This window comes from Lagenorhynchus albirostris, chromosome 11 (genome assembly GCF_949774975.1).
Source record: "Lagenorhynchus albirostris chromosome 11, mLagAlb1.1, whole genome shotgun sequence".
NCBI classification, from domain to species: Eukaryota; Metazoa; Chordata; class Mammalia; order Artiodactyla; family Delphinidae; genus Lagenorhynchus; species Lagenorhynchus albirostris.
In genome coordinates, this window is record NC_083105.1 from 30,816,597 (window position 1) to 30,829,754 (window position 13,158).

General features: G+C 38.1%; 1 protein-coding gene across 2 annotated transcripts in view; it reads left to right on the forward strand.

Annotated features, from left to right (window-relative positions):
• The window catches only part of POC1B (POC1 centriolar protein B), a 104,531-nt gene that overhangs the window by 41,707 nt on the left and 49,666 nt on the right, over positions 1–13,158 (forward strand). For both annotated transcript variants that reach the window (XM_060165033.1, XM_060165034.1), the window contains 5 exons: positions 3,659–3,766; positions 3,897–4,012; positions 5,568–5,701; positions 7,800–7,868; positions 8,603–8,755. In XM_060165033.1, coding sequence (XP_060021016.1) covers positions 3,659–3,766; positions 3,897–4,012; positions 5,568–5,701; positions 7,800–7,868; positions 8,603–8,755 — 580 coding nt within the window. The remainder of the gene's footprint in view (positions 1–3,658; positions 3,767–3,896; positions 4,013–5,567; positions 5,702–7,799; positions 7,869–8,602; positions 8,756–13,158) is intronic.

Sequence of the window (13,158 nt, forward strand, 5' to 3'; positions counted from 1 at the left end):
TGCATCTATATGCATCAATGATATTGGTCTGTAATTTTCTTTTTTTGTGATATCTTTGTCTGGTTTTGGTATCAGGGTGATGGTGGCCTCATAGAATGAATTAGGGAATGCTCCTTCCTCTGCAATTTGTTGGAAGAGTTTGAGAAGGATAGGTGTTAGCTCTTCTCTAAATGTTTGACAGAATTCACCTGTGAAGCCATCTGGTCCTGGACTCTTGTTTGTTGGAAGATTTTTAATCACAGTTTGAATTTCATTACTTGTGATTGTTCTGTTCATATTTTCTATTTCTTCCTGGTTCAGTCTTGGAAGGTATACCTTTCTAAGAATTTGTCCATTTCTTCCAGGTTGTCCCTTTTATTGGCACAGAGTTGCTTGTAGTAGTCTATTAAGGTGCTTTGTATTTCTGCGGTGTCTGTTGTAGCTTCCTCTTTTTCATTTCTAATATTATTGATGTGAGTCCTCTCCCTCTTTTTCTTGATGAGTCTGGCTAATGGTTTATCAATTTTGTTTATCTTCTCAAAGAACCAGCTTTTAGTTTTATTGATCTTTGCTATTGTTTTCTTTGTTTCTATTTCATTTATTTCTGCTCTGATCTTTATGATTTCTTTCCTTCTGCTAACTTTGGGTTTTGTTTGTTCTTTCTCTAGTTCCTTTAGGTGTAATGTTAGATCGTTTATTTGAGATTTTTCTTGTTTCTTGAGGTAGGCTTGTATAGCTATAAACTTCCCTCTTAGACTGCTATTGCTGCATCCCATAGGTTTTGGGTCATCACGTTTTCATTGTCATTTGTCTCTAGGTATTTTTTTATTTTCTCTTTGATTTCGTCAGTGTTCTCTTGGTTATTTAGTAATGTATTGTTTAGCCTCCATGTGTGTGTGTGTTTTACGTTTTTTCCCGTGTAATTGGTTTCTAATCTCATAGCGTTGTGGTCAGAAAAGATGCTTGATATGATTTCAGTTTTCTTAAATTTACTGAGGCTTGATTTCTGACCCAAGATGTGATCTATCCTGGAGAATGTTCTGTGCGCACTTGAGAAGAAAGTGTAATCTGCTGTTTTTGGATGGAATGTCCTATAAATATCAATTAAATCTATCTGGTCTATTGTGTCATTTAAAGCTTGTGTTTCCTTATTTATTTTCATTTTGGATGATCTGTCCATTGGTGTACGTGAGATGTTAAAGTCCCCCACAATTATTGTGTTACTGTTGATTTCCTCTTTTATAGCTGTTAGCAGTTGCCTTATGTATTGAGGTGCTCCTATGTTGAGTGCATATGTATTTATAATTATTATATCTTCTTCTTGGATTGATCCCTTGATCATTATGTAGTGTCCTTCCTTGTCTCTTGTAACATTCTTTATTTTAAAGTCTATTTTATTTGATATGAGTATTGCTACTCCAGCTTTCTTTTGATTTCCATTTGCATAGAATATCTTTTTCCATCCCCTCACTTTCAGTCTGTATATGTCCCTAGGTCTGAAGTGGGTCTCTTGTAGACAGCACATAGATGGGTCTTGTGTTTCTATCCATTTAGCAAGCCTGTGTCTTTTGGTTGGAGCATTTAATCCATTCACGTTTAAGGTAATTATCAATATGTATGTTCCTATGACCATTTTCTTAATTGTTTTGGGTTTGCTTTTGTAGGTCCTTTTATTCTCTTGTGTTTCCTACTTAGAAGTTCCTTTAGCATTTGTTGTGGAGCTGGTTTGGTGGTGTTGAATTCTCTTAGCTTTTGCTTGTGTGTAAAGCTTTTGATTTCTCCATCGAATCTGAATGAGATCCTTGCAGGGCAGAGTAACTTGGTTGTAGGTTCTTCCCTTTCATCACTTAAAGTATATCATACCACTCCTTTCTGGCTTGTAGAGTTTCTGCTGAGAAATCAGCTGTTAACCTTATGGGAGTTCCCTTCTATGGTATTTGTCATTTTTCCCTTGCTGCTTTCAATAATTTTTCAATAATTTTTGCCAGTTTGATTACTGTGTGTCTCAGCATGTTTCTCCTTGGGTTTATCCTGTATGGGACTCTCTGTGCTTCCTGGACTTGGGTGGCTATTTCCTTACCCATGTTAAGGAAGTTTTCGACTGTAATCTCTTCAAATATTTTCTCGGGTCCTTTCTCTCTCTCTTCTCCTTCTGGGACCCCTGTATTGCCAATGTTGTTGAGTTTAATGTTGTCTCAGAGGTCTCTTAGGCTGTCTTCATTTCTTTTCATTCTTTTTTCTTTATTCTGTTTCGCAGCAGTGAATTCCACCATTCTGTCTTCCAGGTCACTCATCTGTTCTTCTGCCTCAGTTATTCTGCTATTGATTCCTTGTAGTGTAGTTTTCATTTCAGTTATTGTATTGTTTGTCTCTGTTTGTTCTTTAATTCTTCTAGGTCTTTGTTAAACATTTCTTGCATCTTCTCGATCTTTGCCTCCATTCTTTTTCCGACGTCCTGGATCATCTTCACTATCATTATTCTGAATTCTTTTTCTGGAAGGTTGCCCTATCTCCGCTTCATTTAGTTGTTTTTCTGGAGTTTTATCTTGTTCCTTCATCTGGTACATAGCCCTGTGCCTTTTATCTTGTCTTTCTGTGAATGTGGTTTTTGTTCCACAGGCTGCACAATTGTAGTTCTTTTTGCTTCTCCATAGTTTCTTAATAGTCTAAAATTTTTCATTTTCTTTTCAGCCTTCTGCTCTTCTATCTCCATTCTAAAAAGGCACTTAAGAGAGAAAAATAACCTTGGAAAGGATTTTAAAGGGAAAGAGTATAAAAGCAGTAGACAAGATGTCTGAGAATTTTCTCATTTGTTTTTTAATGGGGCATGTGGATAATAGGTGTGTCTCTGAAGGAACTTCAGTTTTGTATAAATGAGTTGTCCTATTTTCAGTCTGTTGGAGCTCTCTGGCCTCCCCAATCTGGGAAGTTACAGGCTTGAGGAGTTTTTTCTTTTGTTGATGATAGCATTCAATTTTAATTCTCAACACACCAGTTCTTTTCTTACAAAAAGCCTCACTGTAGAGTTGGTAGGATGAGTAATAGATGCTCTCTTGGGTCATATGGATAACACCAGAAAATGACAGTAGAAAGAAATAGAGAATACTTTTAAAAAACAAGGTACTTGGGGCTTCCCTGGTGGCACAGTGGTTGAGAGTCCGCCTGCTGATGCAGGGGATACGGGTTCGTGCCCTGGTCCGGGAGGATCCCACATGCCGCAGAGTGGCTGGGCCCGTGAGCCATGGCTGCTGAGCCTGTGTGTCCGGACCCTGTGCTCCGCAAAGGGAGAGGCCACAACAGTGAGAGGCCCGCATGCCACAAAAAGAAAAAAAACAAAAAAACACAAAAAAACAAGGTACTTGGCTTGGAAGCAGTGCAGACCTCAGACAGAAACTACCTTGAAACTAAATTATTTAAATATAAAAGAATAAAAGTTTAAAAGACTCTCAGTTAATCTATATAGTATATTTTCATCTTTTTAATGGTCTATCAGTGTCATTCGTTGTGCTTATTTTTAGTTGGAAAAGGTGTTGGTAGCAGAATAGGAGTTTGCTGCGTGGTGTGCTAACACTGGCCTAGGGTATTTAATATGTACATGCATGTCATGTGTATGTCATGGTGGGGGTGGGGGTGATTGTCAGGAGCCTTCCAGAACAATTATCTTTCTTATGCTTTCCAGGTTTTCACCTGATGGAAGACTAATTGTATCATGTAGTGAGGATAAAACTATTAAAATCTGGGATACCACAAATAAGCAATGTGTTAATAACTTCTCAGATTTTGTAGGGTAAGTCCATTCTCTTTTTGCATTTATATGGGTTAGTTTGATATGGAGACATTTAATTATTACAATACAAATAAAGAAATGAGAGTAAAGAGAAATCAAAATATTAGACCATCTTATTCTTTCCTCCTAGGTTTGCAAATTTTGTGGATTTTAACCCTAATGGTACATGCATAGCTTCAGCAGGTTCTGATCATACCGTGAAAATCTGGGATATAAGAGTGAACAAGTTACTCCAGCATTATCAAGGTAACAATTTCCATAACAAAATTCAGTTGTAAAATGGGCTCCTCTAGGAAGTTCTTACACTGACAGACTATCCTTCTCAGTGTGGCTTAGCCCTCTTAATGAGAAAGATGGGCTGACTTTGAACTGACTAGAGAAGAGTTAGCCCCTATCAGCAGCATGGTCCAAGGAGCTGGAGTAGAGGCCAGCGTACAGAAGGGGGTGGAGGGACCTTAAAAATGATGCCAGGGCTGTAAAAAATAATAATAATAAAGAAGAAGAAAAAAGGTTACTGTAAGATTTTCAAACTTAATTATCTGCTTTGTATAAGAATCCAGGATACAGCTTCCCTGGTGGCGCAGTGGTTGAGAGTCTGCCTGCCGATGGAGTGGACACGGGTTTGTGCCCTGGTCCTGGAAGATCCCACGTACCGTGGAGCGGCTGTGCCCGTAAGCCATGGCCGCTGAGCCTGCGCGTCCGGAGCCTGTGCTCCGCAACGGGAGAGGCCACAACAGTGAGAGGCCCGTGTACCGCAAAAAAAAAAAAGAATCCAGGATAGAAATTGACTCAGAAGGAGATACCTGAGCACAGATAGGTGTTATAACTGGTAGAAAACAACATCCTTCTGTGCCCATATATTGAAGTTAAAAGAGAAATGAATTGATTTCTTAGTGTATATTAGATTTATATTAAATCCACATTTCCCTTTCTTTTTTTTGGGGGTGGGGGTTTGTTTGTTTGTTTTTTGCGGTACGTGGGCCTCTCACTGTTGTGGCCTCTCCCGTTGTGGAGCACAGGCTCTGGACGCGCAGGCTCAGCAGGCATGGCTCACGGGCCGAGCCGCTCTGCGGCATGTGGGATCCTCCCGGACCAGGGTATGAACCCGCGTCCCCTGCATCAGCAGGCGGACTCTCAACCACTGCACCATCAGGGAAGCCCCGCATTTCCCTTTCTTAATAACTATAATGTAGCAGACACTGTGCTAAATCCTCACAACAGCCCTGAGAGGTATTACTATTACCTCCACTTTAAAGATAAGGAAACTGAGGCTTAAAGGGGCTAAGTTACTTGCTAAAATATTGATAGAACTGACATGGGACTTTCTGTTTATAAAGTACATTTTTATAAAATACAGTGATGAACAAACTTTTGATCACTGTGTTATGCTGCCTCCTATTGGAAGGAGGTTGTCCAGAAATGAATTCTCAAGCTGGCAAGACTGCCTTTCTCCACATATATCTCCATACTCTTCACCCCTTGACCCAAGCAACTAACTGGTAATTAAATTTAGTTTAAGGCTAAGATGTATACCTTATGTGAGCTGGTGGTAATCAGTGGTTGCTTATATTGGTAATATATCTGAAGATTTTATAGTTATGTGTCTATTAAGATCATTCTTCCATGACTCACTCTCATTTGTAAAGCTATTCTGTGTCATGAGCTATGTGGGATTTTGGTTGCTGTGGAGACATTGCCCCGAATTGATTCTTTCAGCCTGGTATTGCTAATAGGGTAAAGGGGCATCTCTAGAATTAAGAATTATTCTCTGAACTTTTTGCTTTAATTTTCTACAAATCAGTTCACAGCGGTGGAGTTAATTGTGTGTCATTCCATCCTTCGGGTAACTATCTCATCACTGCTTCTTCAGATGGTATGCTTAAGATTCTGGACCTCTTAGAAGGAAGGCTTATATATACACTTCAAGGACATACGGTATGAACAGTAAGATTTTTACTTCTTAAATAATATATCTTTAAAAGTTTTGATCCATTTTATTATATGGCTTTATTATTTTTCCAAGTGTAGCACACATTGCTGCTACCACAATGTGTTTTGTTTTTTTTTTTGCTTCCAAGGCTATGTTTTTTATTTTAAAATAAATATTATTTTTTATCTTTAAATTTAATTATTTATTGTAATTCATGTCAAAATCAATGTGTATCTGTCAGTGGACATTAACTTAATCCTTTACTGCTATCTTCCTCAGTATGTAGTATAGGTTTGACTGGTTAAATGGTGATGGATACATGTTTTTCTTACTTCTGATCTTTCCCCTCATGTGGAGGCTGTCCCACTAGCTTTGACCCTCTTAGCCTCCACACTCCCTCACTCTCTCCTTTCACTAATCTGATTGGTGAGTTTAGAAGGAGAAATTTGACAAGTCGAGCCCAATGCCTTCTACTCTTGGGAGCCTGTGCCTGTCTGTATGGTTTTCCTCTGATATTTCTTGTGGGGAGGCCTGCCCTTGTCCAGCCTTGCCTGTGCCTGGGTACTCAAATCTGACTCATTCTGGGATTCAGTTCTAGAAAGCCCAGTTGCCCACAGATAAAGCCACATTTTCTCTTTATAAGCCTTCATCAGTAAGAAAGATAATATTTCTTTTGTCTTATTTTTCAATTGTTTTAGGAACCCAGTGGGGAAGTGGGGTGCTATCTATTGAGCCTCTTCAATCACACACACACACACACACACACACAAACACACATATACACTAGTATATAATGTACTAAAGAAAAACTTTTTAAGTGTAGAAACTATCTTTCCTTTCTGGGTAAATATTCAAACTTCTCTAAATTTTTTAGAATGCATCCTTTTTTTTTTTAATAAGATGTACTAGGTACTTCCTTTTAACCAAGTATAAGTTATTTATATCCAGAAATAGAATGGGTTTTGTGGTCTAAGAGAGAAGTTTTTTTTTCTGCCTTCATGTATCCTGCCGGACTTCCTGCTTGCTTTATCATTTGTTCTGCAGCTGTGTTAGAGTGAAGCAGAAATAGACACTAACCAGCTCAGATATATGTGTACCCATGGATTTAGGCTGGATGAACAACAAATAAAAGTGGCCAAAGATTAAAATATCCATGGAAGAAGGACAGAGTAATAGAAAAAAGATAAATAAAATAATTTAGGAGAAAAGCACTACAAATGAATATGGAATATTTCACAGTCTGGAGGTGAAGGTGTTTATGAGGCTATAATAACCTGAGTCTGTGGGATGGTCTACTTGAAAAATATAAGATGTTTTTCCCCCAAGATTTTCTTGCATAGATTAAGGACATATTAAAAACAAACAGTATACGCATATTTTTGAAATGAGGAAGATTTACTCTTATCCTGACTGAAAATTGACCTAGAGGTCATGTTGTGACTGGGCCGGGTATAGTCTTGTCCAGCTCCACAGCCATTGCTCCATTTCGTGTTCCTGTTACCTCTCACCTAGATAACTGCAGTAACTTCCTAACTGCCCTGCAACCATTTGTTCTGACTCCAACTCATCATTCTCACAATCGTGATATCAGTTTTCATCAATCACAGCTCTTCTATCCATGTCCTGCTCTTAAAACTTTGAGTGGCTCAATATTGCCCACATGAAGGGAGAACTCAGTGAAGCCTGTTGTGGTCAGGAAATAAGCTTTGTTCATGCAGCCTCATTCCCATCACCTACAGAATTATCATTCAGTTTCTGCTAGTGATTTGTTGAATAAAGAATCCAAAGCCAGAAAATCTTAACAGAAATTCTTACTAACTTACCTATGCACAAGCTTTTCTTTAAAGGGGAGAAGAGTGTATTTTCTCATTTTTATTAGCATCTCTTTTTTCACTTAGTATCATTTATAGATGTTTTAATGTAATTGGGTTGATTCTTTGATTCTCTTTGCCTGCATAAGTTACTAACAGCTGGATATGTTCTCAAGACATTGCATAAATAGTCTGCACAAGTTAGGATGAAAAATTAATACTCATGGCCTTCTTAGCCATGAGAACACATTACCAAGTAAGTTTACTTCTTTTATCTCCCTTTATTTCTTAGGGGCCTGTCTTCACTGTTACATTTTCAAAAGGTGGAGAGCTGTTTACATCAGGAGGTGCAGATGCACAGGTTTGTAAATCTCTCGGCTCCCTCTTTGATTTGGTTAGGGGAATGGAATCTGAGACCTCAGCTAAGATTTTTACAACCAGCTAGTTTGTATATGTTAAGATGATTATCAATGAGTTTATATTTTAATTTAGTGCCAGGAAGTCTGCTATCTCATAGCTGAAATACTTCCAGTTCTGATAGTTTTTGGAACTCAAATAGCAGTTATTTTCTTTTGCTCATCTTTACACTTAATTATAATACATAAAACTGACACTTACTGAATACCTAATATTGGTGTGGCCCTTTCACTTGAATTATTGCCTAATCTATTGTCTGTATGCCTTGTTTTTCAAATGTTGATTAAGCTCCTTGAGGATGGTAAAATTAAATTGTTTGTATAGCAAATCTGCATTTATTTGAAATGACCAAAAGTCATTCAGAGCCAGATTTATTGAATAAGGTGGACAGTAAAGCCAAAAACATGATTTTGGGCTTTGGGAAAAATAAAAGAGGATTTTAAGATAATAAGTTATTTTCTTAATATGAATTTTAAACTGGACATAAAGGCAATTTGAAATGCTAAATCTCTCCCTATCACCCTTTAAAAAAAAAAGTGTTGAGATGTAATGTCAGAATATATATCTAGCCTTCCTGACTATTTTGAGAGACAATTCTATATATTCATTTTTTTAAAAATTTACTTCTACTGCTTGAACATGCAAGTCAATAACTGCCAACCTGATTAATTTGTATAGGTCTTATTGTGGAGGACTAACTTTGATGAACTGAATTGTAAAGACGTTATTAAAAGAAACCTCAAAAGATTACACTTTGATTCACCACCACATCTTCTCGATATCTACCCAAGGACACCACATCCCCGGGAGGGAAAAATTGAAACTGTTGAAGTGAGTACTTTGTGCATATTTGCCCTACCATTTGTTAAGTGTACACTTTGGGGCTGTTGGTCAACTAGATGCTTGAAATTATACTTAATTAGATGAAACCTAGTCCTGCTTTAAAACAGCAGCACTTCAAGAAACAATTATTTTCACTAATAAAATAAAACTGTAAATAAGATAGTGTGTAATAGTACTAAAGCCTCTCATATTTGCTTCTTGAAGATTTAGAAATAAAACTTAAAAATTGTGTTAATAATAATGGAAATGAGGAATCAAATCTAAGACCTCTGATGACTGTAAAGTCTGAGCTGGCTTCATATTCTAGGCACGTTTAGGGAGCTCATGTGATGGCTGTCAAGAGAACAGGGCTGAAGGGCAAGAATTTTTAGAGCAGTTATTGAAATAGGTATCTTGAAGCCCTTTTACAATAAAAAATAAAATAAAAGGTCTTATGAACAGTAAAAAGAAGAGACTTAAGCATTAAACCTAATAGTTGAGACCATTTTACTGTTTGCCAACATATATTTTCAAGTATATAATTATCTGTTTAGCTGTAAATTTTTGTTGGCAAGTTCCCTTAGGTCCTATAGATTTAAATGTTCTACTCTCTTCAAAGAAAAAAGTTCCGTCTTTGATGGGTGCTTTGCTGGTATTAGTCTATTTCTTTCCATTTTGCATGATTCTTTTTTTTTTTTTTTTTTTGCTGGCTTGTGGGATCTTCGTTCCCCAACCAGGGATTGAACCCGGGTCCACAGCAGTGAAAGCGCCGAATCCTAACCACTGGACTGCCAGGGAATTCCCATTGCATGATTCTTCTTAAGTTGTTTTTTCTCTCAGAAAGAGCAGATATCAGGAATTACTATTATCTGTTCATCTGAATTTTTTTCCCGATCACTGGCAGAGTCTTTCTTTGCTTTTCAAGTAGATGCTTAAAAATTCTTAAGATATTATTCCTGAGTGGCAGTTCACAGCCACCTCCTGCTTGTTATTCATGCTGTAGTTCCAGACTCCCTTCTGTGGTCTCTGGCTTCCTTACCCCGTGTCAGTTCTTTAATTTTGGTTTCCTTGGTCTTTCCTCAGGTATTTCTTTTAGTCTCAGGTTTTGTGTATGGGTGTGTGCATGTGCACGCATGCATAAATTTAAGTTTTTAAAACTTCTAATTCTTCTAGACTGTTTTTAAGATTTTGTTTAATCTAGCCACATTTTGGGGATTTCTTTCCTTGTTTTTCAATGGTAGTGTTTATTTTCAGTTCTTTGCTATAATTTTTGTCCTCTCCAACTTCCGACCATCTTTCCAGACCTCCTAACTAAAGTGTTTACCATTGTGCTTTACTACATCTTCATGCCGCTTATTGTATTATCATTTTCCCCTCTTTCATTTCTTTGAAAGAAAGAATGTAATGTAATTTGTGGTTCACCACATTTTTGTTTCAGTTTCTGCAATTATGGATGCATTTGTTGATCCCCTGTGATCCCATGCATTCACATCAAATATATGTGAAATATATTTTAACTTGAGTTTTCTTTTCTTGTTTTACCTAAGCTGGTTTTATTGACTCTTGGTGTTTTTTATTCTAGTATTTCTGTAGCTTAGCTGGGCCTGATCAGCAACATTGCTGCTGCCCTCTCATACGCTTAGCCACCTACCTTTCCAGTGTGGTAGGTGACAGAGCTGCAGGCTGAGCCCAGGTCTCTTTACTCCTAATTCATTTATACTTCCATGACATCACACTGCCTCAGCACTGAGGATTCAAGCCATTTTCTCTGTGATTTACTCTGAGCCCCAGCTCACTTAAGAGTGCTAGACTTACTTTTTTTTTTTTTTTTTTATTGCGGTACGTGGGTCTCTCACCGCTGTGGCCTCTCCCGTTGCAGAGCACAGGCTCCGGACGCGCAGGCCCAGCGGCCACGGCTCACGGGCCCAGCCGCTCCGCAGCATGTGGGATCCTACCGGACTGGGGCACGAACCCGTGTCCCCTGCATCGGCAGGCGGACTCTCAACCACTGCGCCACCAGGGAAGCCCTAGATTTCCTTTAAAGTGTCAACAAGTTCTCTAAGTAGCTCTTCTCTGACAGTGGAGCCAGAAAGCAGTAAAACCAGCTGGGTTGCTTTCTATGGCTAGGTCAAGATGACCCAGGGCATGCAGAGCCACTCTCAACCCATATTTTTCACATATACCCTTAAAAAATCTATTAAAAACTGGCTTTTCATCTTGGAGTTACACCTCAGTTACAGTATACAGAATCTTGAACACTGTGACTGAATTACGTTTGTTGCCTTAAGAAAGTCAGCCTCTGTGTACAGTTTAAATTATCTGTACACACTCATACATACTCACTGAATGGGGACTGAAATAAACTTATAGTAGCAACTGTAGTATCTATCATTTATCTACCACAAAAATTTTAGAAAATGGCACTTCTGAGAATGTGAATGTCAGTTTCTAATCCTAGGGGATCAGAGACCAATTCATAAAGAGCCATTATCCATTTCTTTCCCTTATCTTAGTTACAGAAGATGATTGGGGGAACCAATGCTCTGTCTCCCTAAGCGTAAACAAGTAATTATGATTTACCACTCTAAATATGGTTTGTATACAGGACAGTGATGAGAGAAATGTCCCGGGAGAGTATACAGATTGTGCACATAGATATTCTCTACAACTCTACTTACTATTTTTATTTTTCATATTTACCAAAAGGCTTGGTTCTTACTAGATGCCAGTACGTAATAGAGAGTATTGAACATTTATTAAATATCAGTTACTACCTGGGCACTTTACATTTATTATCTGCTTAAATTAAGTATACAGTATGACTTAATATTTGTCAAAATTCAGATTTTGTGATATGAAATGCCAGAGATTTTATGATATACGATTCTGCATATGAACAACCAACTGTTCATTTTTTTTCCCTTAAAATCTCATAATAAAGCAAGGGTATAAAGTTTTCTGGACAGAGAACATCTTTAATATTATGAATAAATAATTATTAAATATCAAATTATTTTTTAAAGTAATGTCTGTGAATCCCTCATAGAGCCAAAAGACTATAAATTTTTAAATATCATTTAGAATAGTATGAATCAGAAGTTGTACTGTGCTCATTTAAGATTAGCAAATTTTACTTCGAAATACTAAATTTGATGGATTAGATTTTTTTTTTTTCAAAGCTTTAGGCAAGGTCAGCTTACATATGTTACTTTGGAAATATTTGGAAACTAGTAAACCTTTTTTTTTCTTTTCGATACGCCAGCCTCTCACTGTTATGGCCTCTCCCGTTGCGGAGCACAGGCTCCGGACGCGCAGGCTCAGCGGCCACGGCTCACAGGCCCAGCCGCTCCGCGGCACGTGGGATCTTCCCAGACCGGGGCACGAACCTGTGTCCCCTGCGTCGGCAGGCGGACTCCCAACCACTGCGCCACCAGGGAAGCGCTAAACTTTTTTTTTTTTTTTGAGGTCAGAATTCCTGACTAAAGGAATAAAAATGTATTATTAGAAGATGTGAAATAAATGGCATCTAAATAATCTAATTTCCCCAGCTTTCTCTTTTTACAGTAACCACGAATGCTTCATTTCTGAGTTTGAAGTAACATAGCTGTCCTATGATTTGTATTTTATTGTGTTTTCTGTGAGGCTCATTTGAATCGCATATAATCTCGGTCTTCTGGGTGAAATTATTTGGCCTTTTGCAAAAGCCATCCATTTGTCAGCCTTAAAGTCATCAACTTGTTTGAAGGTGGGGAATCCTGTGGAGTCTTAGACCTTGGGTACCAGCTGACTACAGATATAAATTACTAATTCCTACACAGATAGAGAGGGTGATAGCCAGATTGCTTTTAGAATAAATGAGAGAAGAAGGCCACATGAAAGAAGGCAGGAAGCATGAAATCCTTTCCCTTGCTGTGTCAGACCCCTCCTCTGTCCTTTCTGCTCATCTAACTGCGGAGCCTTTGTAACGCTCCTGGCCTGGGCACTCTGTCTTAATTAAAACATAAGAACAACTTCTTGCTTTTTTTGGTGGGAAAGAAGCCCACTTTTAAAACAAGGTATCTTAACCCTGCCTGCATTGCTCAATGGCACATCACGAATTTGTCTTCTTTGTCTTCTTCAGACTGTCACGAGCTGGACTGCCTAGTCCAGCCGCCCAGACAAAACCAAACTTTCCTTCTTGAAGGAGGAACTAACTTAATGTGTGTGCCTGACACTTTTCTCCCAAGCAGTTCCCTACCCTTTTGCATATTTTGATGGGAAGACATAGAGCCATTCTAAGGGATGGTGGTAGATCTTGGTGACAGAAAGGCATCAAAATAGCTATTCTAGGAGAGTTGCTGAATATTGTAGGAAGGGGTAATGGTTAGTTTGTTAAAAAGAATTTGTTAATAAAATAATTGTTTTGATGGCTT